Source organism: Macaca nemestrina, chromosome 19, assembly GCF_043159975.1.
Source record: "Macaca nemestrina isolate mMacNem1 chromosome 19, mMacNem.hap1, whole genome shotgun sequence".
Lineage (NCBI taxonomy): Eukaryota > Metazoa > Chordata > Mammalia > Primates > Cercopithecidae > Macaca > Macaca nemestrina.
Genome location: NC_092143.1, coordinates 82,625,951 through 82,650,714, shown reverse-complemented (window position 1 = coordinate 82,650,714; position 24,764 = coordinate 82,625,951). Strand labels below are relative to the sequence as shown.

General features: G+C 51.2%; 1 protein-coding gene across 1 annotated transcript; it reads right to left on the bottom strand.

Moving 5' to 3' along the window:
* Positions 1–169: 169 nt before the first annotated feature.
* LOC105478923 (PRELI domain containing 3A) lies at positions 170–23,702 on the bottom strand. The gene is made up of 7 exons (XM_011736654.3): positions 23,599–23,702; positions 10,408–10,576; positions 9,313–9,402; positions 4,855–4,925; positions 4,643–4,745; positions 2,541–2,627; positions 170–1,244 (listed from the first exon to the last, which is right to left on the bottom strand). Exons 1-6 carry the CDS (start codon positions 23,628–23,630, stop codon positions 2,574–2,576), a joined length of 519 nt encoding a protein of 172 aa, XP_011734956.1. The 5' UTR covers positions 23,631–23,702; the 3' UTR covers positions 170–1,244; positions 2,541–2,573.
* Positions 23,703–24,764: the final 1,062 nt, after the last annotated feature.

Sequence of the window (24,764 nt, the reverse complement as noted above, 5' to 3'; positions counted from 1 at the left end):
TGACAAGTTCTAGACCATTCCCACTGGGACATTACAGAGCTGCTGCGGGAGCAAGAGGGGCCGCTCAAGGGCGCTGCGTCCCGGGGAAGGCGGCACAGGGACCGCGCACCGGCAGCTCCACTCAAGATGACGCTGCTTAAACGCAGAAAAAAGACAGACACGAAACGGCTTATCCAGCATGAGCCTATCTGTGTTTAATAAAGGAAGGGAAGAGAAAGGCCACACACACACTTTCATAAGCACAGAAAACTTCCGGCAGTCTTTGCGAAAAAGAGCCACTGGCAGCGCGGGAGTCCTTTACCCTCCAACGGACTCCAGACTCCTGTACTTTCTTTTTTAACCATAAGCATGGGTTGCTTTTATATATTTTTTTAAATTAATGTTGTTTTAAACAACTTTGATTTAAACATGGTGGGAAAAAGAACTTTGGCGTTGTCCCTGCAAGGAGAAAAACAGGAACTCAAACCTCGGATGCTGTGAGGGATCCAAGGCCTCCAGCCCCAGCAGGTGAGGCTGGCCAGCAGCGAGGCGGGGCCTCCAGCCTGGGCACAGGATGTCCCCAGGGCAGGGGCAGGCTGGAAGGGGCCGGCACAGCCTGCAGAAAAGGCCCGGAGACCCCTGGACCCCAGCCCTGTCCCCGCGTGAGGAGCCTCGTCAGGAGAGGCTTAGCCACTCGAGGAAAGGCATTTGGGCGCCAAGAAGAAAGCCACGGCCCCAGGCCCCGTGAGCCCCACAGTGAGAGCCCGCCCGAGGCCAGCAAAGGCGGGGGTGGGGGAGAGGCCGAGGGCGGCAAAGGCAAAGGTGGGGGAAAGGCCGGAGGGCGGCAAAGGCAAGGGTGGGGGAAAGGCCGGAGGGCGGCACACCCCCCAGCGTCTGTGGACGGGCCTGAGTGGAGGACAGCGCGGGCGGGCGGGGGCGGCACGGGCCACCTGCAGGGAGAGAAGGGCCTGGGCCACCATGGCAGGCAAGGTGATGGGCGCCACCCCTAAGGGACATGGGCGAAGGCCTCGCGCCCTCCATCCACGCAGACGGCGGCGGCGGGGCTGGCTGGGGCTGCTCCCTGTTGCACGCTCATGAGGGGAGGGACGTCCAGTCCCGGGGTCACCTGCGACCCGCGATGAGTCCAGCCCGATCCTCCTCCCCGGCCCTGCGCGCCCTCGCAGCCAGACGCGCTCTTCCGTCCGGTCCTTGCTCGTCCTCTCCTCACCTCCTCACCTGCTTCTTTCCTTTCTTCTGGGAAGCATCTGCGGAGACACCGGGGTCAGCTCGCAGAGGGGGAGAGGGTGCACCACACACCACACTCAAGACACAAACCACACTCATGACACACCACACACACACATCACACACATGCGTATCTTACATGCACACACCACACACATACACATCACACATATTACACATATGCACATCATACAGACATGCACACATCACACACAGCACACAATACACATCACACACATGCACAGCATACACACATGCACATGCACCACACATACACATCACATTACAGCACACACAAATCACACATATGCACATCATACAAACATGCACACACGACACATACCACACACATATACACATCACATACACAGAGCACACACCACACATATACACATCACACACAGCACACACTTCACACCACACACACCCCACATACCACACACACATATATACACATCACACATACCCCACACCTATGCACATCACACACAGCATACACACACACCACATATATACATACAACACACATAGTACACACAGCAAATACAACACGCCACACACAGCACATGCACGCCACACACAGCACATGCACACCGCACACACGGCATACACACACCACACCACATACACTTATATACATACCATGCACACTCCACATACCGCACTCACCACACACACATATATACTCACCACACAGCACACACCACACACCACACAGACACAGGCCGCCAGGCAAGGGAGCGCCCTACAGGCGCTGAACCCAGGGTACGGCCACGAAGGAGGCGAGGCCCAAGGCCGCCCCCTGGCTCGGGTTCAAGGACAGCAAAGCATGGCTTCAGTGACTCGAGCAAAATCAGCACGAAGTTCTTAAGGATCCCTGGAGCCACACACACAGGGGACAGATGGGGACAGATGGGGACGAGCGGCCCAGAGCAGCGCAGCGCAGCCTCTGGTGGGAGGCGCATCCTCCCGAGGGAGCAGGCCCTGGTGGCCGCTGGTCATCGGGGCAGGGCCATTAGAAGTCCAGCCGCTGATGGCCCAGGACGCCAAGCAATGTTTGTGAAGCTCAAGGAAATGCCAGAAAAGGCTTTCACTGCTAAAAGGAAATGGCCTTGGAATCTAGATCCTGCCACGAAGCAAGGAATGAAATAGAAAGATGAACCCAGTGATTCTGTGTCACCGTGGAAAACTAAGGAGCTCTGGGCTGGAGAGCCACCAGCAGCTGCATATTTCCGGCGTCCCCTCGCCATGTGCACCATGCACACAGGTCACAAGGGGCTGCAAGGCCCCCCTAGGTGAGTGAATACTGTACTCACCACCATTTATCACAAGCACGGGCGCAGGCCTCCTTAGCTCACAGCGCTTTCAGAGTGTTCGATTATCCACTCGATAGCCGCCCACCCCTGCAACACAGAAAGATTTCAGCACTGAGTGGGCCCTCCCGCCTCGCGCTGCAGACAGCAAGGGACAAGTCCACGGGCTAAACTGCAGAAGGGAAGCGCTGCAGTTACAAGGAGACACAGCAGTGACCTTTCCAAGTGATCTTCACACAGGCAGGCAGTTCCTCCAACTCAGAAAGGGGAAGGAAAACAGTGCCTAAGCATCACTGCTGTGTTAGCAAACCAGCGCCCCGCTTAGCTCAGTACAGCAAGTCCTGTCCCTCACCTCCCAAATCCCAGTGCTGAGGCTGCCCCAGGAGGCCAGGAAAGCCCAGGGCGACACCTCCACACACCCCCAACCCCATCCCCTGCACCTGCCCTCAGGCCGCTCCGCTGTTTCCAGGCACAACACCTCTCCCCACCAGGCTAGGGGAAGCAGTGATTCTCTCCTAAGCCTTCAACACAACCCCTAATAAAGTGAAATAAAGGAAAGCCAATTTGTCCTCACTGAGTTTACCCCAAGTTTTTCACATAAAAGATCTAAGGTAGCTGCGGCCTCACTGAATATTCCCTTCCTCTTATAATATTTTGTTTGGCAAACATTTAGGGCTTCTGCCCTAAACCAAGCACTGGAAACGATGGATGAGACCCGGGCTCCTTCCTCCAGCATGGACAAACCTCTCCCGCTTTGACCTTCATGGCCCTGCCTCCTCTGAACTGAGCTAAGCTGCTCAAATCTCTACTTCTCACATCTGGAGTCCACAAAATTAGATAGACAGGCTCTTCTGTTGGTGATGAGACTAAACGCAAGCCATAAATGGTTTTCCACTGGTTGGCGAGTTAAGCACGGAAGGACATTGGAAAGGGAAGTACAGCCTTAGGAATCACCCACTGATCCCAGAAATGAAGACTCACTTCTGACCCCCAAAAAGGGGGGAAGAGAAAGAGGGAGGGGCACGGGGGACAGACAAAGGGAAGACATGAGCTTGTCAGGTGGGCCCAGGTGAAAAGCAAAGGCCCTGCTCTGGCAAGTGGCATCCTTTAAACGTGAGGAACATCTTCCTCCCAAACATTCAAGCTCTTTCCATCAACTCTGCTGGAGAGGAGGGCAACCTGAACTTCTAGAACGATCTCTGCCTCCATTCCAATGCCCTAGACACAAAGGGAGTGCCATGGATGGCCTCCTGGGATCCATCCTTTCTCCTCTCACCTCTACAAAGCTCACTGCCAAATCCTGCCAGAGAAGAGCTGTGAAGGCGGCGGCAGGCCCCACGGAAGCATCACCGCTGGACAGGTTCAGCCAAAGCCAGGTAATGCCCATCAAATAGGAAACGACTCTTAAGTCCTGAATAGCCTACCTGACACTGTTAACACCTGGTATCTCTGATGTTGTGGGTTAGTTTGCTTTGGTAACTGAGCTTATGATATTTGGGCTCTTCAAAGTGGTAGTTGCCTTGGCTGGGTTTACGCTCCAGGTTTACCCCATACTTTCTCTACTGAGAAGAGTAACTTTACGGCTCCCTTGGCTTTCACAGATGCACTTCCCTCAGACCTGGGTCAGCCTTTCCTGACCCGAGTTTTGAAATGCTGTAGCATTATGAGCTCAGCACAAATGGAGAGCCCCAGCACTCTGGATTTTATTTATTTATTATTTTTTATTATTTTTTTTTAGACAGAGTCTCATTCTGTTACCCAGACTGGAGTGCAGTGGTGGCTCAGCTCACTGCAACCTCCACCTCATGGCTCCAAGCAATTCTCATGTCTCAGACTCCTGAGTAGCTGGGACTATAGAGGTGTGCCATCACGCCCAGCTAATTTTTGTATTTTTAGTAGAGACGGGGTTTCAGCATGTTGGTCAGGCTGGTCTTGAATTCCTGGCCTCAAGCGGTCCGCCTGCGTTGGCCTCCCAAAGTGCTAGGATTACAGACATGAGCCAACATGTCCAGCCAGGAAGACTTATGAGACTAAAAATGTCATCTTCTTAATCTGGCACTTAACAACTAGAGCACACGCAGGACTTCTAGGATTGAGGTACATACCTTCTTTGCATTGGATGATATCGTGTTGGCCATTAAACTTTCCAAATAACTACCGAGGCTAATCCCCTTCACGGTAATGATGGCTTCTTGTGTGAGCACGGTCCTGCAAAAGAGCAAGAAGAAAAGGGGCTGAGCAGCCCTGAGAGAGACGAGGGTCTGCCCTGCCCTTACCCTTGGCATTCAATGTGTCAGTCCCACAGGAGATGACTCACATTTCTGGGTTCTCTGGATGAGGTGTGTACACCAACCTCTCATTAACTGACACCAAATTTGTGAGTGTGATCTTAAAAAGAAAAAAAGGTTTAGATTGTATTTCTCTTGCATTTCTTCCAAAACTGCCTGCCCATACTCTTCCATCCCAAAATTAGCACTTAGTGGGGTCAGAACAGAAGAAACTTTTAGGCATAGGAGATACGACCACATTAAGTCCTAGCAAACCATGGCTTTGCTGTTCCTTCTGGCAACTGTCATCTGTCTTCTTCCCATGTCCCACTCCACACGTGAGCAGGGCTCTGGCCTTCAAGGTACAGTCAAGCTGCCAAAACTATCAGAAGTTGTATTATAGAAAAGGACAAAAAGTCCTGTGTGTTCATATAAGTGAGAGAAACCTTTTCACCTACCCACGGCAGCCCACGGAGCACTGTCTCCTATGACTGGATGGGACAGACTCTGAATCCACATGGAGATTGCAGGGTTCTTTTCTCCTCCAGTACCACTTCCTATAAACAGACTAACTCCCTATGAATATTTATACTTTCTTTTTTTTTTTTTTTTTTTTTTTTGAGATGGAGTGTCACTCTGTCGCCCAGGCTGGAGTGCAGTGGCGCGATCTGGGCTCACTGCAAGCTCTGCCTCCCGGGTTCACACCATTCTCCTGCCTCAGCCTCCCGAGTAGCTGGGACTACAGGCGCCGCCACCACACCCGGCTGATTTTTTTTTCCGTATTTTTAGTAGAGACGGGGTTTCACTGTGTTAGCCAGGATGGTCTCGATCTCCTGACATCGTGATCCGCCCGCCTTGGCCTCCCAAAGTACTGGGATTACAGGCGCGAGCCACCGCAGTCTACCTTTTCTATCAAAAGCAATGTAAACACTGGAGCTCTAGAGCCACGCTAACAATTTTCTGTGGTAACAGTAATGTCCTATGCATGCTGTCTGATGTGGTAGCCACAAACACATGCAGCTAATGCACCCCTGAAATGTGGCTCACGTGACTGAGGAATGGAATTTTTAATTTAATTTTATCCTAATTAGCTTAATTTTTTTTTTTTTTTCAGATGGAGTTTCACTCTTGTTGCCCAGGCTGGAGTGCAATGGTGCGATCTATTTATAGTAGAGATGGGGTTTCGCCATGTTGGCCAGGCTGGTCTCAAACTCCTGACCTCAGAGAAGTCAGGTGAGCTGCCCGCCTCGGCCTCCCAAAGTGCTGGGATTACAGGCGTGAGCCACCGGGCTGGCCATAAATAGCTTAAAATTAAATAGCCATGTTTCTGGTGGCTGCCACACTGGACAACAGAGCCCTAGAATTGCTTCATTGTTTAACCCAATTCACCCTCTTCTTCAAACGCCACTTCTGATAAAAGACCATGTTTTAAAAAGTTTAAGCAGTGAAAAGCAAATTAACCTTTCTGTAGTGACACTCATTTTTTTCAGTCATCTCTCACTGAATCCCTCCCCCAGCCTCACTGTCCCAGTGCAAATGGTTAGTAGGAAATCTCTCTCCTACTGAGTGCCAGGTTATTAAGAGTCTCACGTGTATGGGCATTTCATGCTACAGAAATATCTAATAATATCAATTACAAATTAAACTCTGATTAGCTGTTGTCATTTTATGTGCAATATTTTATGCAAGTCACTGTGTTGCATAAACCTTACTTCTCTGAGGTTTGTTCTTTTCTTTTTTATACGAGAAATGTGAGACTCAGAAAATGCAAATAGCATCCCCAAGTCATCAGGTCATCCAGCGATGGCTTCAGGATGCAAGCACATGGCTTGCTCCAAAACCCGTTTCCTTTCCATCAGACTTCACTGGAGCATAAACTGTTCCTTTTTACATACAACTGAATTTTCTGAAAGCATAAGGTGGAATTTTGTAAGTAAATACTGATTTTGGGAGCAGAGAGAACAGAATACATAAGCTGTGAGGAATAGCCAGGGGGCCCCAACTGAGGCTCCTGTGATTTTGTGCAGCCTGGGACAAGGAGCCAGCAGGACCAGGGACACTGGCAGAGGTCCAGGTAGTACACTAAGGAGCTAGGCTCCATCCTGCAGGTGGCTCAGAGCCTCATCTCAGCACACAGGGACGCACCCACTGCCTTCTACAGAAGGTGCCCCCAGCTGAGCAGAGTGTGGCTGGCCGACAGCACCAAGCATCCTGGCGGGCTACTCCCACGGCCGCCTGAGAAGCTCATAGGAGCTCCTGAGGCCCTCGGGTTGGGGCAGGGGAGCTGCGGGACCCAGAGCAGCTCCACTTTGTTTCAAACACTGGGCCTCCCACAAGATGCTGAGAAGATGGGGAGCTGCCCAGGTACCAGTTCGGGTACTTGCATATGGCCGCCTGGATGACCTGCTCCTCAGCCCTGTCCCTACCCACTGTGCCCACCAGCCCTGCCTGCCCCTGGGCCCAGGTCGCCCCTCCCTCACTGCAGCGCTGCTGGCCAAACCTTCAGCTTCAGGCTGGACACTCCAGGGCCTGCTGTGCAGGGGCTGCATACTCGGGATGTGCAAAGCAAGCTTACCTCTCTCTTCTCACACCTGTCCCTGATGGGCCACCATTCAGCCTGGCGCCCTAACCAGAGAGTGGAGCTGCACCATGAGCCTCCCGTTCCTCACTCGCCATGTCTCACACCAGGTGGCCTCTGTTACCTCTCACCTGGACAATTACCTGCCTGGACTACTGGTCTCCCTGGCTTAGGTTCCAACATCCCCCCCACCCTCTCTTCACAAGCCTGCCAAGGTATTCTTCCCAACACACACCCTGGCTACCTCACCTTCCTGCAACAAATGCTCAGCGCCTTCTTACCACAACAACGACCTCCAGCTCCTCTGCCTCTTCTGTGGTCTCGTCCCTGCCCCTCTCCAGCCTCCTCCCTCCCACACCACCTTCCCCTCTTAGTCTCCAACACCATCTGTTTGTGGCTCTCTAAGGCTCAAGGGCACCCACTGCCAGTGTGTCTGGAGAAGTCCTGCCAGGCTCCCTGTCACCTACCTTCACACAGCCACTTAGGGGGGCTCCTGCTCGCTGCCACCTACACAGGTTGTTTAGCTGCCGACCGTGGGATGACAGAGCCAGTCAGGAGGGAATATCTTTTAATCCTTGCATTCCCCATCCCTAGCACTGTGCTGGGTACCTGGCAGGCACTTGATACTGTTGGCAGAACCAGTAAATGAGTGGTGGCTAGAGCCAGCCGTGGCACTGGGGACAGAAAAGGAGGCCAGATGAGGGCATGGCTGACTTCACCCACCATAGCCCATTTCTATATTTGCTGAAAATAAGGATTATTTTATGAAATAATTTTCCTAGCCCATGCATATTCCCCAACATGTTCTTTGCATTTGCATTAGACCAATATACATTTTTTTAATTGAGAGAAGTGAGAGAGGAATGAAGTGGGGAAGTAGCTTTAAAAATGCCTGTTGGGGCAGGGAGCGGTGGCTCACACCTATAATCCCAGCACTCTGGGAGGCCAAGGGAGGCAGATCACGAGGTCAGGAGTTCGAGACCAGCCTGACTAACATGGTGAAACCCCATCTCTACTAAAAATACAAAAGTTAGCCAGGTGTGGTGGCATGCGGCTGTAATCTCAGCTACTCAGGAGGCTGAGGCAGGACAATCACTTGAAACCAGGGGCGGAGGTTGCAGTGAGCCGAGATCGCTTCACTGCACTCCAGCCTGGGTGACAGGGCGAGACTCCGTTTCGGAAAAAAAAAAAAAAAATGCCTGTTAGTGATGCACACCTGTAGTCCCAGCTACTTGGGAGGGTGAGACAGGAGAATCGCTTGAACCCATGAGGTGGAGGTTGCAGGGAGCTGAGATCCACTGCACTCCAGCCTAGGTGAGAGAGACTCTGTCTCAAAAAAAAAAAAAAAAAAGAAAAGAAAAAAGCAAGTTGGGAGGCATCACTTGAGACCAGGAGTTCCAGACCAGCCTGGGCAACAGCGAGATCCCATCTCTACAAAAAAATTTTTTAAAAAGTAGCCAGGGGTGATGGCATGTGCCTGTGGTCCCAGCTATCTGGGAGGCTGAGGCGGGAGGATCACTTGAACCCAGGAGTGTGAGGCTGCATTGAGCTATTGACCACACCACCGCACTCCAGTGTGGGTGACAGGGCAAGACCCAATCTTTAAAAAAACAAAAATGTCTGCTGGTTGTCAAGACAGCGGTTATCCTGTGGGGGGTGCCCAAGGGGTCTCAGGGCCCGGTCAGATTCTGTTGCTTGACCTGCCTGCTAGTTAAGAGGTGTGTTCTTTGTGACAATTCATCATTATGTGCATTTTTCTATATACTTATTATACTTGAATAAAAAGATAAACTGCTAAATAAATTCAGCCTTTCTATGAAAAATATCAACATCTAGGCCAAAGGTGGGCTGGAAATAGAATTAAACGAAGGCCTTACGCGCCACCACCCAGACACACTGAGCCCCTTTCTCATCTGAGGCCATTGCTTACATTGGTGGAACAAAGTTCCATTTTCTTTTCCACTGGATCCACCACAGAATGTTCTTGGATGTATGTCAAAGTCCTACTGGTTCCCAAAATCTAAAAAACAAAGCAAAACTAGCATAGTGGAACGCTAAAAATTCTATTTCATATCACCACCGAATACCACTGCATTTACTAATTAGTTCACTATTCAAGAAATGGTATCATGGGATGCAGCAAGGGACAGAGACAAAACCCCTGTGTCCAGCAGGTGAGCCACTGAGCAAAGAAATGAATTCCAACAGAGTGGAGCGTCCGGCAGCACTATGCTTCCGGCAAAATACAACAGGCTGCGGGCAGTGGAGCCGGGAGGCCCCTCTGCCGGGTGGGGTCTGGGCAGAGCCCCAAAGAGGAAGGTGTCACCATAGTGCTGGGGTGGAGGTGTTGGGCTGGGGGCGGCAGGTGCAGACCCTGCAGCAGGAGCGGGGCTGACTGAGGGGCCTGGGCCAGGCCAGGGTGTGGACCGCAGGTGGAGGCGAGATCCGGGCGCCGGGTTGGGGTGAGCCGTGCTCAGATTCGCATTTCCAGTGACCTCCCTGGCTCTGAGGAAGAGGCCGCGGGGGGCTGAACCATGGTGAAGCCTAACCCCGGTGCCCGAGGATGAGGCTTGCTGCGGACGCTGGGTTTTAGAGGCGATTAAGCCAGGGGAGGGGTGTGTGGCGGTGCTAATCCAGCACGCTCGGGCCCTTTGGGAGAGCAGATGGGGATGCCAGACGCCAGGCGCCTGGCAAAGCCTCCCGCGCCCCCCGATCTTGAGGAAGCCCCCCCACCACCCCCTGATCTCAAGACCCCCCTACCGATCCCCCACCCCACGCCCCCCGATCTCGAAGAAGACACCCTCACCGACCCCGTACCCCAAGCCCCCCCCATCTCAAAGAAAACCCTGCCACTGCCCCCCTACTCCGAGCCCCCTGATCTCGGGAAAGGCCCCCGCCGCCCTCCCACCGCGATGTCAGCCAGAGCAGCAGACGGACCGAGGAGGGGAGGAGGGACGCGGGGGAGGGCGGGGGCGGGAGTGGGGGGTTCGGGCGCGCTCGGAGCCGCAGCCCCCGCCCCGCTCACCGCTCTCACGAGGCCGGGCAGCCCCCACTCGGTGCTGAGCAGGCGCAGGCTGTGCAGGCGGCCGCGGCCGTCCACGCGGCGCTGCAGCACGTCCACGCCCAGCACGCTCGGGTTCATCGGGTTCGGGTACTTGCGCATGGCCGCCTGGATGACCGTGTCCCACGGGTGGCTGCGGGGAGAGCACAGGCGGCGGTGAGCAAGCCCCGGGCCGGGCAGGGGCGCAGGGTAAGGGGGAGGGAGGCAAAAGCGGCCGCCAGGCCTGCGTCTAGTCTCCTCACTTTACTGAAAGGCTCATCCGACAAATCGGAGGAGTCGCGCGAGCCTTCCCGACCGCTGGCTCAGCACCTGCAGACCTCAGCACCTGGCAGCCCCTTGGCTTTTGTTTGTCTGAGACAGGGTCTCACCCGGTCGCCCAGCGGGCAGGAGAGAAGTGGTGCCATCAGGGTCGCTGCAGACTCAACCTCCCGGGCTCAAGTGAACCTCCTGCCTCAGCCTCCCCTTGCCCCACCTCCAGTAGCTGGGACTAGGACTACAGGCGTGTGCCACCACACCTGAATAACTTTTTTAATCTTTTTTTTTTTTTTTTTTTTGAGACGGAGTCTTGCGCTATCGCCCAGGCTGGAATGCAGTGGCGTGATCTGGACTCACTGCAACCTCCGCCTCCCGGGTTCAAGTGATTCTTCTGCCTCAGCCTCCCTAGTAGCTGGGATTACAGGCGCCCGCTACCACACCTGACTAATTTTTGTGGTTTTTTTTTTTTTTTTTTTTTTTTGAGACGGAGTCTGGCTCTGTCGCCCAGGCTGGAGTGCAGTGGCGCGATCTCGGCTCACTGCAAGCTCCGCCTCCCGGGTTCCCGCCATTCTCCTGCCTCAGCCTCCCGAGTAGCTGGGACTACAGGCGCCGCCCCCTCGCCCGGCTAGTTTTTTGTATTTTTTAGTAGAGACGGGGTTTCACCGTGTTAGCCAGGATGGTCTCGATCTCCTGACCTAGTGATCCGCCCGTCTCGGCCTCCCAAAGTGCTGGGATTACAGGCGTGAGCGCCCGGCCTGTATTTTTAGTAGAGGCAGATTTCCCCATGTTGGCCAGGCTGGTCTGGAACTCCTGACCTCAAGTGATCCGCCTGCCTCTGACTCCCAAAGTGCTGTGATTACAGGCATAAGCCACCACACCTGGCCAACCTTTTTTTTTTTTGAGACAGAGTCTTGCTCTGTCACCCAGGCTGGAGTGCAATGGCACTCTATCGGCTCACTGCAACCTCCGCCTCCCGGGTACAAGCGGTTCTCCTGCCTCAGCCTCTCTAGTAGCTGGGACTACAGGTGCCCACCACCACACCCAGCTAATTTTTTTGTATTTTTGGTAGAGACAGGATTTCACTATGTTGGCCAGGCTTGTCTCAAACTGCTGACCTCGTGATCCGCCCACCTCAGCCTCCCAAAGTGCTAGGATTACAGGCGTGAGCCACTGTGCCTGGCCCAACTTTTTATTTAAAATAATTTTTTAGATCTCATTATGTTGCCAGGTTGGTGTTGAACTCAAGGCCTCAAGCACTCCTCCTACCTTGGCCTTCCAAAGTGCTGGAATTACAGGCATGAGCCACCACACTCAGCCTCCCCTTGTTTTATTTCCTGCCATCAGAGTGATTGCAAGTTACCCATTGCTTTCCAGAGCTCTGCACTTGTTTAGGCCTGAAACCTGCAGGGGTCAGATACACGTCTGATGGGTGCCAAGAGAGGAGCCACCACACCTGTTCAGCATGGACCTTCCCCCAGACTGCTGAGGGGTTGCTAGCAAGTCACTTCATTGCCCTAATTGTCCTAATCCGTCCTTTCTTCAGGGCTTGCTCTCTCCCAGGAAGCCTCTGAGCCTCCTGCAAGGACAAACATTCTCTGACAAGATCATTATTTCTTCAGAGGTGCCCAGAGAGGTCTGTCCAGCATATGTGTAGACACAGCCCAGAGGCAAGCCCGGATGTGTGCACACACATATGTACCATCACATTCACACATGTGTGCACATATGCATGCAGACACACATACATGCACATGCACACATATCTTTGCTCTATCGCCCAGGCTGGAGTGCAGTGGTGCAATCTCGGCTCACTGCAAGCTCTGCCTCCCGGGTTCACCCCATTCTCCTGCCTCAGCCTCCCAAGTAGCTGGGACTACAGGTGCCCGTCACCAAACCCGGCTAATTTTTTCTACTTTTAGTAGAGACGGGGTTTCACCATGTTAGCCAGGATGGTCTCAATCTTCTGACCTTGTGATCCGCCTGCCTTGGCCTCCCAAAGTGCTGGGATTACAGGCGTGAGTCACCGCGTCCACCCTACCATCCACTTTTTATAACTGCTGATAAACATTTTCCTGTATCTTGAAGCCATTTTCAGAAATAGGATTATAAACGGCTGTATGCTAGGTCATCTTGTGGCTATGTGTATTTCACCAGTCCTCTATGGTGCGTTATGTTATGTCGATTGCTTCCACTTTTACACGATAAATTATAACAGTAGAGAACATTTATGTACATTAGTCCTTCAACATATCTAATTCTTCCTTAGGAGAAAGTTCTAGAAATGAAATCTCCAAATAAAATATGAAAGATGATGAGGATACTGAAGTTTTTTGTTCCATATTTGAGGTCATTTTTTAATATAACTGAGTGATCATTAATTTACTTTACCCTCATCCGTCATCAAACTCTTGTCCTAGGTGAAAGTCAGCAGCAGGGACCAGATGAGAACCAGGTCTTGCAGCTCCCTAACCTGTTCTTTCTATTACATTGGGTGGCCTCTAAATTGTCAGGGCCTGGCCTGGAATCCTCTCTCAACAACAGAACACTTATGTTCAGTTTTTCAAACCATGCAATTGTGTCACTAATTTGACACATTCCACTGGCAACATAAAGAGAAGAAAGGGGTGAAGAAGCCAAGACTGGGTGGTCCTGATCACTCTAGGAATTCAGTCGGAGCAGAGCCCTTTTGTCTCTCTAAGGTTTAGGCAAGAACTGTTAGGGACATGGTAGACCCCCAGATCTATGTAAGGAAAGAGAATCTAGAGATACATGAGACGCAGAAAGGGTCCCAGTCTCCCAGGAGAGCCTCCTCAATGAATAATCTGAAGGCTTCTCAGTTAAGTTCCTTAGACTTGTTCCCATAGAAATCATTACTTTAAGCAGAATAGGCTATGCCTTCTAACATTAAGCTCAAAATAATCTAAACATTGAGAGACTTTTGCATTAAGCTTATCTCAAATAATGCTTCTTTCATATAAAATTCTTGCATCTTAGGGCTGGGTGCAGTGGCTCATGCCTGTAATCCCAGCACTGTGGGAGGCCGAGGCGGGCAGATGACTTGAGGTTAGGAGTTCAAGACCAGCCTGGCCAACATGGGGAAACCCCATCTCTAAGAAAAATACAAAAATTAGCCAGGCATGGTGGCGGGTGCCTGTAATCCCAGCTACTTGGGAGGCTGAGGCAGGAGAATTGCTTGAACCCGGGAGGTGGAGGTTGCAGTGAACCGAGACCGCCCCACTGCACCCCAGTCTGAGCGACAAAGCAAGGCTCCAACTCAAAAAAAAAAAAAAAAAAAAAAAAACTTGCATCTTTCTGGCTGATGATTTAAACTAAATACAATCTGCTTAAAATATGCACATAATAAATAATTTTAGTAATTACAGCAGGATGACCACACAAGTTAGTACATATATCAACAGAACAATGGAGGAAAATGATAAACATAATATCTCAACATCTCTAAAATGATAAAGTCTAAGCACAGCAAGTCAACAGCACACACCTTGGCTAAAGAAAATAGCCTTGTCTGGGCACGGTGGCTCATACCTGTAAATCCCAGTACTTGGGGAGGCTGAGGCAGGAAGATTGCTTGATGCCAGGAGTTCAAGCCCAGCCTGGGCAATATAGTAAGACCCCCTCATCGCCACAAAAAATAAAACATTAACCAGGCATGGTGGCACGCCCCTGTGGTATAGTTATTTGGGAGGCTGAGGCAGGAGGATCACCTGAGACCGGAGGTCAAGGCTGCAATAAGCCATGATTGCACCACTGCACTCCAGCCTGGGTGACAGAGCAAATCCCTGTCTAAAACAACAACAACAACAACAACAAAAACAGAACAAAAACAGCCTGACACGCTTTCAATGGGCAAAAATAGACAAGTCTGGCAATGCTGAGTACTGGAAAGGGTATAGGAAATAGGAAAACAGAAGTGCTGCTGGTGGACACAAACTGGCACAGGCACTAATGGGAGCAGTTTACCCAGAAGCTGAAAATGGACACCCCGCCCCTGCTGAAATCAGTCAGGGCTCTCAGCTGCCTGGTTTAGGCAGAAGAGGAATGTGCTGAAGTTGATTTTCAAGAGGAGCAGAGAACTGCCTACTCAGGGATCCCCAACCAGGCGGCAGAAGCCTCCTCTGCTGCTGTCAGGGAGACCTCTGGGGAATCCGGTCCCCCAGGGGCAAGAGGCCTCTGCTGCCACCCAGCATGGATGGTTCCCCATACACAGGAGTCCTAAACACTCCGACACCCACGCCACATGTGTGGTGGGTCTGCCTTCGGGCTAAGGGAAGCTGGTTTCCGCGCTGGGGACTGGAAAGGAATAACAAAGGACTCTCTAAGCACCAACAGTGTCGGGAAGATGAAGGAGGAGGAAATCACAAGATGTCTGGGATTTGCCTAAAATAACTCAGGGGAAGGGGCAGTGGCTGGGGACACAGAAGACCCTGGACTGGCTGCCTGAGGGTAACTGTTAACCTGGCGGTGGCACCGGCTCTCAGTATTCTAGTTCCTCCATGTTTGCATAGTTCTGAAATTTCCATAGTAAAAAAATTGTCTTAAAAAGATTTAAGGCCAGGCACGGTGGCTCACATCTGTAATCCCAGCACTTTGGGAGGCCGAGGCAGGCGGATCACTTGAAGACAGGAGTTCTAGAACAGTCTGGCCGACATGGTAAAACCCCATCTCTACTAAAAATACAAAAATTAGCTGAGCGTGATGGCGCACGCCTATAGTCCCAGCTACTTAGGAGCCCGAGGCAGGAGAATCGCTTGACCCTGGGAGACAGAGGTTGCCATGAGCCAAGATCACACCACTGCACTCCAGCCTAGGCGACAGAGTGAGACCCTGTCTCAAAACAAAAACAAAAATAAAAGATTTAGGCAGGCCAGGTGTGTTGGCTTATGCCTGTAACCCCAGCATTTTGGGAGGCCAAGGCAGGAAGTTCACTTGAGACCAGGAGTTCAAGACCAGCCTGCGCAACAGAGGAAGATCCCTATGTCAACAAAAAATACCAAAGGTATTTTTTGGTGGCAAAAACCACCAAATGGTGGCACACAACTGTAGTCCCAGCTACTCCAGAGCCTGAGATGGGAGGATCACTTAAGCCAAAGAGTTTGAGGCTGCAGTAAGTCATGATTGCGCTACTGCACTCCAGCCTAGGCAACAGAGCAAGACCATCTCTAAAAAAAAGGAAGAAAAAAGATGTAGGCAGCCAAAAACAAGATGAAGAGCCTGCTACACCCCACCACCAAGTGACCCAAGGCCTCCATCAGCTGCTCCCTAGCGTGTGGGCCAACACCCTGGGGGCTCCAAGACCTTTTCCGGCCACAACTGTTGTCACAGTGCTACTGAGACATGACTGGCCTTTTTTGGTGGTGGTGGTGGCGGGGCGGGGAGGACCGAGTCTCACTCTGTTGCCCAGACTGAAGTGCAGTGGGCGTGATCTTGACTCACTGCAACCTCCACCTCCCGGGTTCAAACAATTCTTGTGCCTCACCTTCCCGAATAGCTGGGACTACAGGCATGAGCCACCATACCCAACTAATTTTTGTATTTTTAGTAGAGATGGGGTTTCATCATGTTGACTAGGCTGGTCTCAAACTCCTGACCTCGGGTGATCCACCCACCGCGGCCTCCCAACGTGCTGGGATTACAGGCATGAGCCCCCGCGTCCAGCCAATAACTGGCCTTTGTTGCTGTATTGACATTTGTACCGATTCTGCAAAAGCAATGAAGGCACAGAGCCAGTGTCTTCCCAGCAGCGAGGCAGGGCTCCAGACCGCATGTGGCCGCCGCAGTCCTCACTGCTGTGCACTCAGGAAACAATGCCAGTTTCTCTTAGGGACATCTGTCATTACATGGCCAAGTGATTCATTTTATGACTGCTTGACCCCTGAGTGCTCTTCTCTTTGATAATCTGTGTGAGGGAACAGAAGTGCAACAGAAGCACCTCTGCTGCCGCGGCCCAAGTCCCTCGACTATGGGGGGGTCTGGGGGCGCCAGCACCTGCTCACTGTGAGTGACAGCCCCTGTCTCTCTGCTGCTTTCCACTCACTGCCTGCCTCTTGTTCTTGAAAGAGCAATCAACAGAAAGAAGAATAAACAGATAAACTTTGCTTATTCAGACTTGGGGATCTGGCAGATGATCTCTTGAATGTTAACAAAGTAAGGCTGTGCTTCAAGGAAGACAACTGATAGCATTTGCTGCCAAAGATAAAATTTGAGCTTTAAAGTGATAATTTGGCCAGGCACGGTGGCTCACGCCTGTAATCCCAGCACTTTGGGAGGCCAAGGCAGGTGGATCGCCTGAGGTTAGGAGTTCGAGACCAGCCTGGCCAACATGGCAAAACCCCTTCTCTACTAAAAGTACAAAAATTAGCAGGCCGTGGTGGGAGGCGCCTGTAATCCCAGCTATTTGGGAAGCTGAGGCAGGTGAACTGCTTGAATCTGGGAGGCAGAAGTTGCCGTGAACTGAGATCATGCCACTGCACTCCAGCCTGGGTGACAGAGTGAGACTCTGTCTAGAAAAAAATAAATAAAGTGATAATTGAAATTTCAGAAAACTTCTATCTGCTACCAGGAACTGGATGACTGCCCCATGCTACACGCTCAGTGGAGGCCTATATTCCAAACCATTCCAAGTCATACTTGGGTTAAAGATTCATTTATATACAGGACAGGCCAATGGGTTTGTTGTTGTGGTTGTTGTTTTAAGAGATGGTATGGTCTGTCACTGCAGTCTCAAACTCCTGGGGTCAAGCAATCCTCCTGCCTCAGCCTCCTGAACAGCTGGGACTACAGGCACAAGCCACCACACCTGGCTAATTTTTGTATGTATTTTTTGTAGAGGCAGGGCCTACTATGTTGCCCAGTCTGGTCTCAAACTCCTGAGCTTAAGTGATCCCCCCACCTAGGCCTCAGAGCTCAATACTCTATTCATTATAGTTTCAGGTGTTGCGTTCCAACTAAGTGTTAACAAGCTACTGTTTGTTTTGTCATAGCAGGAAAGAATAGTCATAATTACTTAAAAAGACTACCAAGATACGCCCACCTTTTCCAGCTGCGTATTTGTGTGAGGCTGGGGTTTATCCATACACTTCAACCAAAACTATGTATTGCCAAACACAGACTGCAAAAGCAGATATGAGAATCAAGTTATCTCCAATTAAGCCAGATACTGTAGATATTAGTAAAAACAGAAACAGCGGCCAGGCACGGTGGCTCATGCCTGTAATCCCAGCACTTTGGGAGGCCGAAGTGGGTGGATCACGAGGTCAGGAGATCGAGACCATCCTGGTTAACACGGTGAAACCCTGTCTCTACTAAAAAATACAAAAAATGGGCCGGGCGCAGTGGCTCAAGCCTGTAATCCCAGCACTTTGGGAGGCCGAGATGGGCGGATCACGAGGTCAGGAGATGGAGACCATCCTGGCTCACACGGTGAAACCCTGTCTCTACTAAAAAGTACAAAAAATGAGCCAGGCATGATGGCAGGCGCCTGTAGTCCCAGCTACTCAGGAGGCTGAGGAAGGAGAATGGCGTAAACCCGGGAGGCGGAGCTTGCAGTGAGCTGAGATCGCGCCACTGCACTCCAGCCTGGGCGACAGAGTAAGACTACGTCTCAAAAAAAAAAAAGAAAAGAAAAGAAACAGCACCACTCCTTTCACTAATTTTTGGAAATATAGTTTTTTATTCAGAAACATTGTGTTAATATAATAGGTTTATTATTGTTAAATTTAATGAATTAACTCTTTCAATTTCTCATTTTTAATTTCTAATATGGTAAATCCTGACAGATATAACCCACATAAGCAAAACTGTTTAGGGTTTTGCTAAGTCAACAGGTCCTGAGGCTGAAGAGCTTGAAATCCATGGGCCTAAGTGGGCCCTTGATTGAATGGGAAATAGACACAGGGCTGGTCACTGCAGTTCGATCTGTAATAAGGGGAAAACTTAATGTCCTCCAATAAAAAAAAGAATAAATGGTGGCACATTCATACAGCTATTAAAATCTATATCTACATATATTTACATAGGCATCTATAGACATCTCATGCGGATGGATTTTCGAAAAACAATAGGGCTAGGCGTGGTGGCTCACGCCTGTAATCCCAACACTTTGGGAGGCCCAGGTGGGTGGATCACTTGAGGTCAGGAGTTTGAGACCAGCCTGGCCAAAATGGTGAAACCCTGTCTCTACTAAAAATATAAAAATTAGCTGGGCGTGGTAGCAGGTGCTTGTAATCCCAGCTACTCGGGAGACTGAGGCAGGAGAACTGCTTGAACCTGGGAGACAGAGGTTGCAATGAACTGAGATCCTGCCACTGCACTCCAGCCTGGGTGACAGTGTGAGACTCCATTTCAAAAGAGAAAGAAAAGAAGACAATATGACACATGTGATAATGACACATGCATATACACAGATGCAGTAAAGTGAACCTCTAGAACATAGACTCCCTCAGAAGGATGCCCACCAAACTCAATCCTCATGGCTACCTGCTGGGAGGGAAACAGTGGAACAGCAGTGGGGAGGGGAAAGAGCAGGCTTCAACTCATCTGTAATGTTCAATTTCTCTTCCTTGCTCCTGGCTGGAAGGCAAGCCTGCTTTAAGCATGACTCCCCATGCCCCAAAGCCCGTCCTGCCCTAAGACGGGCATGGCCAGACATTCCTGGCAGCTGTAAGAATCAAAGGTGTGTGCAGCCTTGAACTCTGCTGGAAATCTATCTGTGATAGGCTTTGTTATTGACTATTTTGTTATAGGTCTGCCTGAAACCTCATTCAATTCTGGGAGGAAAACTTTTTTTTTTTTTTGAGACAGAGTCTTGCTCTGTCACCCAGGCTGGAGTGCAATGGTGCAATCTCGGCTCACTGCAACGCCCGCCTCCCGGGTTCAAGCAATTCTCCTGCCTCAGCCTCCTGAGTAGCTGGGTTTACAGGCGCATGCCACCATGCCCGGCTAATTTTTGAATTTTTAGTAGAGACAGGATTTCACCATGTTGGTCATGCTAGTCTTGAACTCCTGACCTCGTGATCCGCACGCCTCAGCCTCCCAAAGTGCTGGCATTACAGGCGTGAGCCACTGCGCCTGGCCCTTTTTTTTTTTTTTTTGAGATGGAGTTTTGCTCCTGTTGCCCAGGCTGGAGTGCAATGGCACCATCTTGGCTCAATGCAACCTCCGCCTCCCAGGTTCAAGCAATTCTGCTGCCTCAGCCTCCCAGGTAGCTGGGATTACAGGCATGCACCACCACACCCGGCTAATTTTGTATTTTTAGTAGAGACGGGGCTTCTCCATGTTAAGGCTGGTCTCGAACTCTTGACCTCAGGTGATCGACCCGCCTCGGCCTCACAAAGTGCTGGGATTACAGGCGTGAGCCACCGCGCCCAGCAAGGGAGGAAGACATTTTAAACCCTGTTCATGTTTAAATGTCCCTTTCTATACTTCGGTCGTATGTTTTTAATTATATTTAAACTACTTTCTCCCCTGTCTAGGTAACACACATGTTAATCCATGGGCTTTCCCCAGGATGCTTTTGTCCGGGTGTTTACACTGCTGTCTGCTGTGAGTGATCTCAGGGCCTGCAGAGTTTCTTCTCGAAGTGGACACAGGAAGAAAACTTGGTAAGATCAAAAGTGTGCCTAATTATGTCTTCATTTCAAAAGTACTGTAATCCCAGCACTTCAGGAGGCCAAGGTGGGTGGATCACTTGAGGTCAGGAGTTCAAGACTAGGCTGGCCAATATGGTGAAACCCCGTCTCTACTAAAAATACAAAAAATTCACCCGGCGTGGCGGCACCCGCCTGTGGTCCCAGCTACTTGGGAAGCTGAAGCACAAGAATAGCTTGAACCCGAGAGGCAGAGGTTGCGGTGAGCCAAGATCGTACCACTGCATTCCAGTCTGGGCGACAGGGCAAGATTCTGCCTCAAAAAAAAAGGCCGGGCGCGGTGGCTCAAGCCTGTAATCCCAGCACTTTGGGAGGCCGAGACGGGCGGATCAGAGGTCAGGAGATCGAGACCATCCTGGTTAACACGGTGAAACCCCGTCTCTACTAAAAAATACAAAAAACTAGCCGGCCGAGGTGGCGGACGCCTGTAGTCCCAGCTACTCGGGAGGCGGAGGCAGGAGAATGGCGTGAACCCGGGAGGCGGAGCTTGCAGTGAGCTGAGATCCGGCCACTGCACTCCAGCCTGGGCGACAGAGCGAGACTCCGTCTCAAAAAAAAAAAAAAAAAAGGAAATTTATTAATTTCCAATCAAATGTTCACCTAACAGTAAAACAAACATTTTTTTTTAAATATAGAAAGAAAAAGAAAGGTCTATAATCCTCAAAGGAAAAAAAATCAGGGATTTCAATGGATGAAACAAGGGGAAAGCTACACAGTAAGTCCAGCCAGGAAGCCAGACTTCCAATTTGTACTGTCATTTGGATGCTATGCCACCTCATGGTACCACATCATTCAAACCCGTCCAGCCACAGGCCAATGACAGCATCCGCAGCCAGCCACATTCCACATTTGTCAGGCTTCATTACAGCCCTTTGCTTTTAAGTTCAAAAGTGTATGGCAGAGAATTAGCACCTAGTCCACAGCAGCTCCAGGGATGACCAGGATTCCTTTGGTGGATAGCTGCCCCCGTCCTGGAAGGGCATCTGATCTCCGTGTGAGATTCCTCACCCCTTCTGAGTACCTGCTAAGCACCAGGCCCTGGCGGGGTGACAGGAATACTAAATGAATGATGGGAGAAATGAAATACTGACACTCTACCACATGGTGAGCCTCAAGATCATGGGAAATGAAAGCAGCCAGACATAAAACACCCCATATTGCAGGATGACATTTACATGCAACGTCCCAACAAGGCAAATTCATAAAACAGAAAACAGATTCCTGGTTGCCTGGGGCAGGGGTGAAAATGGGGTAAAATGGGAAGCTAATGCCCATGGGGCACCTCTGTAGGAGGATGGAAGTGTTCCAAGACAGGACTGTGTGATGGTCTCACTTAGTCAAACTTAATGAATTATACACTTAAAATGTGTATAATTTTATGGTATGTAAAGTGTACTTCAGTAAACCTTAAAAAATAAATGGGAGTTAGCAGCTGCAACAATTTTCAAAAGCATCAACTGTGATTTTTCACAGCTGGCTATTCATTTGTGCTTGTCCACAGACAGTTAACAAACCTCTAGGGCAGACCCCAGCCATTCCATGAGAAAACTGAGCCCCAACCGCTTGGGCACCCCTGGTATGCAACGACTTAAGTGTCCACGGCATCCAGACGGCTCAGTGATGCCCCATCCTTGTTGCTGAAGGAACCCTACTTGAGAAACACTGCAGGCCATACAAAAAAGTAGATCCCATCAAGTCTAAAGACTTCATGAAAAATAATTTCAGAGGTTTTGAAACCACTTGATATATTTTTATAATAATTTTACATGTTTAAAGTCAGGCCAGGCACAGTGGCTCACACCTATAATCCCAGCACTTTGGGAGGCCGGGGTGGGTGGATCACCTGAGGTCAGGAGTTCGAGACCAGCCTGGCCAACATGGCAAAACCCCATCTCTACTAAAAATACAAAAATTAGCCAGGCGTAATGGCCCATGCCTGTAGTCCCTGCTACTTAGGAGTCTGAGGAAGGAAAATCACTTGAACCCGAGATGGGGAGGTTACAGTGAGCCAAGATCACGCCACTGCACTCCAGCCTGGGTTACAGAGCAAGACTCTTGTTTCCAAAAAAAAAAGAAAACCCTCCAGCCTGGGTGACAGAGCGAGACTGTCTCAAAAAAATAAAACAATAGTCAAAGGATGACAATTTCCTTCCACGCAGTACTTTCTTTCCCCAAAAAATAAAATGCTTAATGCTTAAGTGAGATCAGATAATTTAAAAATCTTTATTGCTGTAAATAAATATTAAAGAATAATTTCAGTGTGTCATAGATCACTGACTTAAGATACCACTTAGGTTAGGAGGGCACTTTTTTTTTCTTTTTATTTGCACAATTTTATGGAGTATACGTGCAATTTCGTTACATGCATAGATTTCGTAGTAATCAAGTCAGAGCTCCTAGGGTATGCATTAGCCGGGAAGGTGCCTTGCACCCATTAACCAATTTCTCATTATCCTCCCTGTTCCCACCCGCTCACCCTTCAGAGTCTCCATCGTCTGATGTTCACTCTCTACATCCATGTGAACACATTCTTAAGCACCCACTTAGGAGTGAGAACACACGATACTTGTCTTTCTGGGCCTGGCTTCACTTAAGATAATGACCTCTACTTCCATCCGTGTGCCGGGGGGGCACTTTTAAAGTTCGGGGTTTTCCACGCTGGCTTGGAGGCCTTCCGTGCCTAAAAGTGAGTTCAGGGCCAGGGCCCCCCAAATGCCTTCTTTCCCTTCAGCTTTCTCCAGAGCTCACAGCCCGCCGTGGGCCCTCAGTGAAACGCGCAGAAGATTTATGACAATCTCAGCAAAGGCGCCAGCTTGCAGGCCTCTCCCCTGCCCGGCTCCCGACCCAAAGGAGAGCAGCGAGCCCCAGGCCCCCGCCCCCTCCCCCGCCTCCGGCCGCCCCAGCCCCCGCCGTCCCCGCTCCGGCCGCCCCGCTCCGGCTGCCCCCGCCCTGGTCGTGGACCACCAGCGGGGCCTCTCTGCCTGCAGCCAAGCCCCTGCGCACGCCGGGGGAGAGGCCGGACCGGGCGCAGCGCCTCGCCCAGACCGCGGTCCCGGGGAAGGGCGCGTGCCCCTCTCCGGGACGCCGAGGTCGCGGTCTGGGAACGGCCGGCGCAGGGCAGGGGACTCCGCGAGGCCCGCTGTGAGGTCCGGCCTTTCCCGGACCGCTCCAGCCGGGCTCGGGAGCAGGAGCCGGCGTCCGGGCGGACCCACTGCGGCCTTCAGCCAGGCCTCACCCGAACACGTGCTCCGAGCTCCAGATCTTCATTGCCGCCGGCGCAGTGCGCGGGCTCTGGGATCCCGGCCGGGTGCTGCGGCCCGCGCAGCTCCCGGCGCGGCGTGGGCGGGGCCTCTATGGGCGGGGCGCTCTTGGGTGCCGCCCACCCAGTCTGGTGGCCGGGCAGGCTGCGGCGGCTAAAAATAGCTCTGCGGGCGCGGCTGTGGCGCAGCCCGAGACCTGCGCTGCTACCCGGAGGTTCACGGTGCGCGCTTGCTGCAGATGCGGCGGGCGTAGGAGGCGACGCTCGTCTTTATTCCCACTGTCCAAATTCTCCCAAGGCCCTGTCCAGCTACGCCGGTTTCTACTGTCGGGGACGTGTGATGAAAAACGAACCTGTCAACCCTCAAAACTCCACTGCAGTTTGGGTCTTGAACAAACATTAAACCAGCATGTGATATGCATCACAAGCAATCCGCAAATAGGCTGCAATGACAGAAATCTCAGCCTGTATCAAACAGCCGGGAGGATGCCACCTACCCCACACATGCTCCCGAGGTAAACGAGACAGCCCTCCGGGGAGGGGACTCCACTGCACCATTTGTCACAGAATTCATCTTAAATTCGCCTGATGATGGAGTGGCCATTAGTAAATGCAGTGGCCATTTCCGTTTGCTAATTGCTTTTATCCAAAGGAAAAATGAATTTTTCATATCTTTACTACAGGAGGTAGGTTTACAATTTGAAGCCAGGGGTTCTCTGGTAGCTGGACTCCTACCCTCCCACGGAACTGGGAGACGGGGATGACATTTCAAAGAGAGGACTCTCAAGTCCTTGAGAAAATACATTCTTGAGTTGTAAAACTGGGGGGAAATATTTAGCTTTAAAAAAATTTACGTATATCTCAAAAAGAATTTGTGATTACAAGTTTTCTAAAGCAAATCCTGTAAGGAAAAAGAGTCTCCCTTTGCACCAGGATAAACTCCTTTATAGCTTTGTAAAGTACCCTGCACTGCCGCAAACGAAGTTAAAGTGCAAGGAAGTGACATGCTTGTTCTGAGAAGAGGGTACTCTTCTCCAGGATGAGATGGGGCGAGAGGACAGGGCCCTTGTCTGAGTCGGCTGAGTCCCAGCTTAGAGCAGGGCCTGGCGCCCCGGGGACGTCTGTGGCCGTGGGGACAGCTC

What these genes read in the sequence shown, in the direction of transcription:
- LOC105478923 (XM_011736654.3), bottom strand. Translation starts at nt 23,630, where the DNA reads ATGAAGATCTGGAGCTCGGAGCACGTGTTCGG. An exon ending in TGGAACTTTGTTCCACCAAT is followed by an intron (nt 4,926 to 9,312) that starts GTAAGCAATGGC and finishes TTTCTTTTTAAG; the next exon opens with ATCACACTCACAAATTTGGT. An exon ending in TATCATCCAATGCAAAGAAG is followed by an intron (nt 2,628 to 4,642) that starts GTATGTACCTCA and finishes TCTGTGTTGCAG; the next exon opens with GGGTGGGCGGCTATCGAGTG.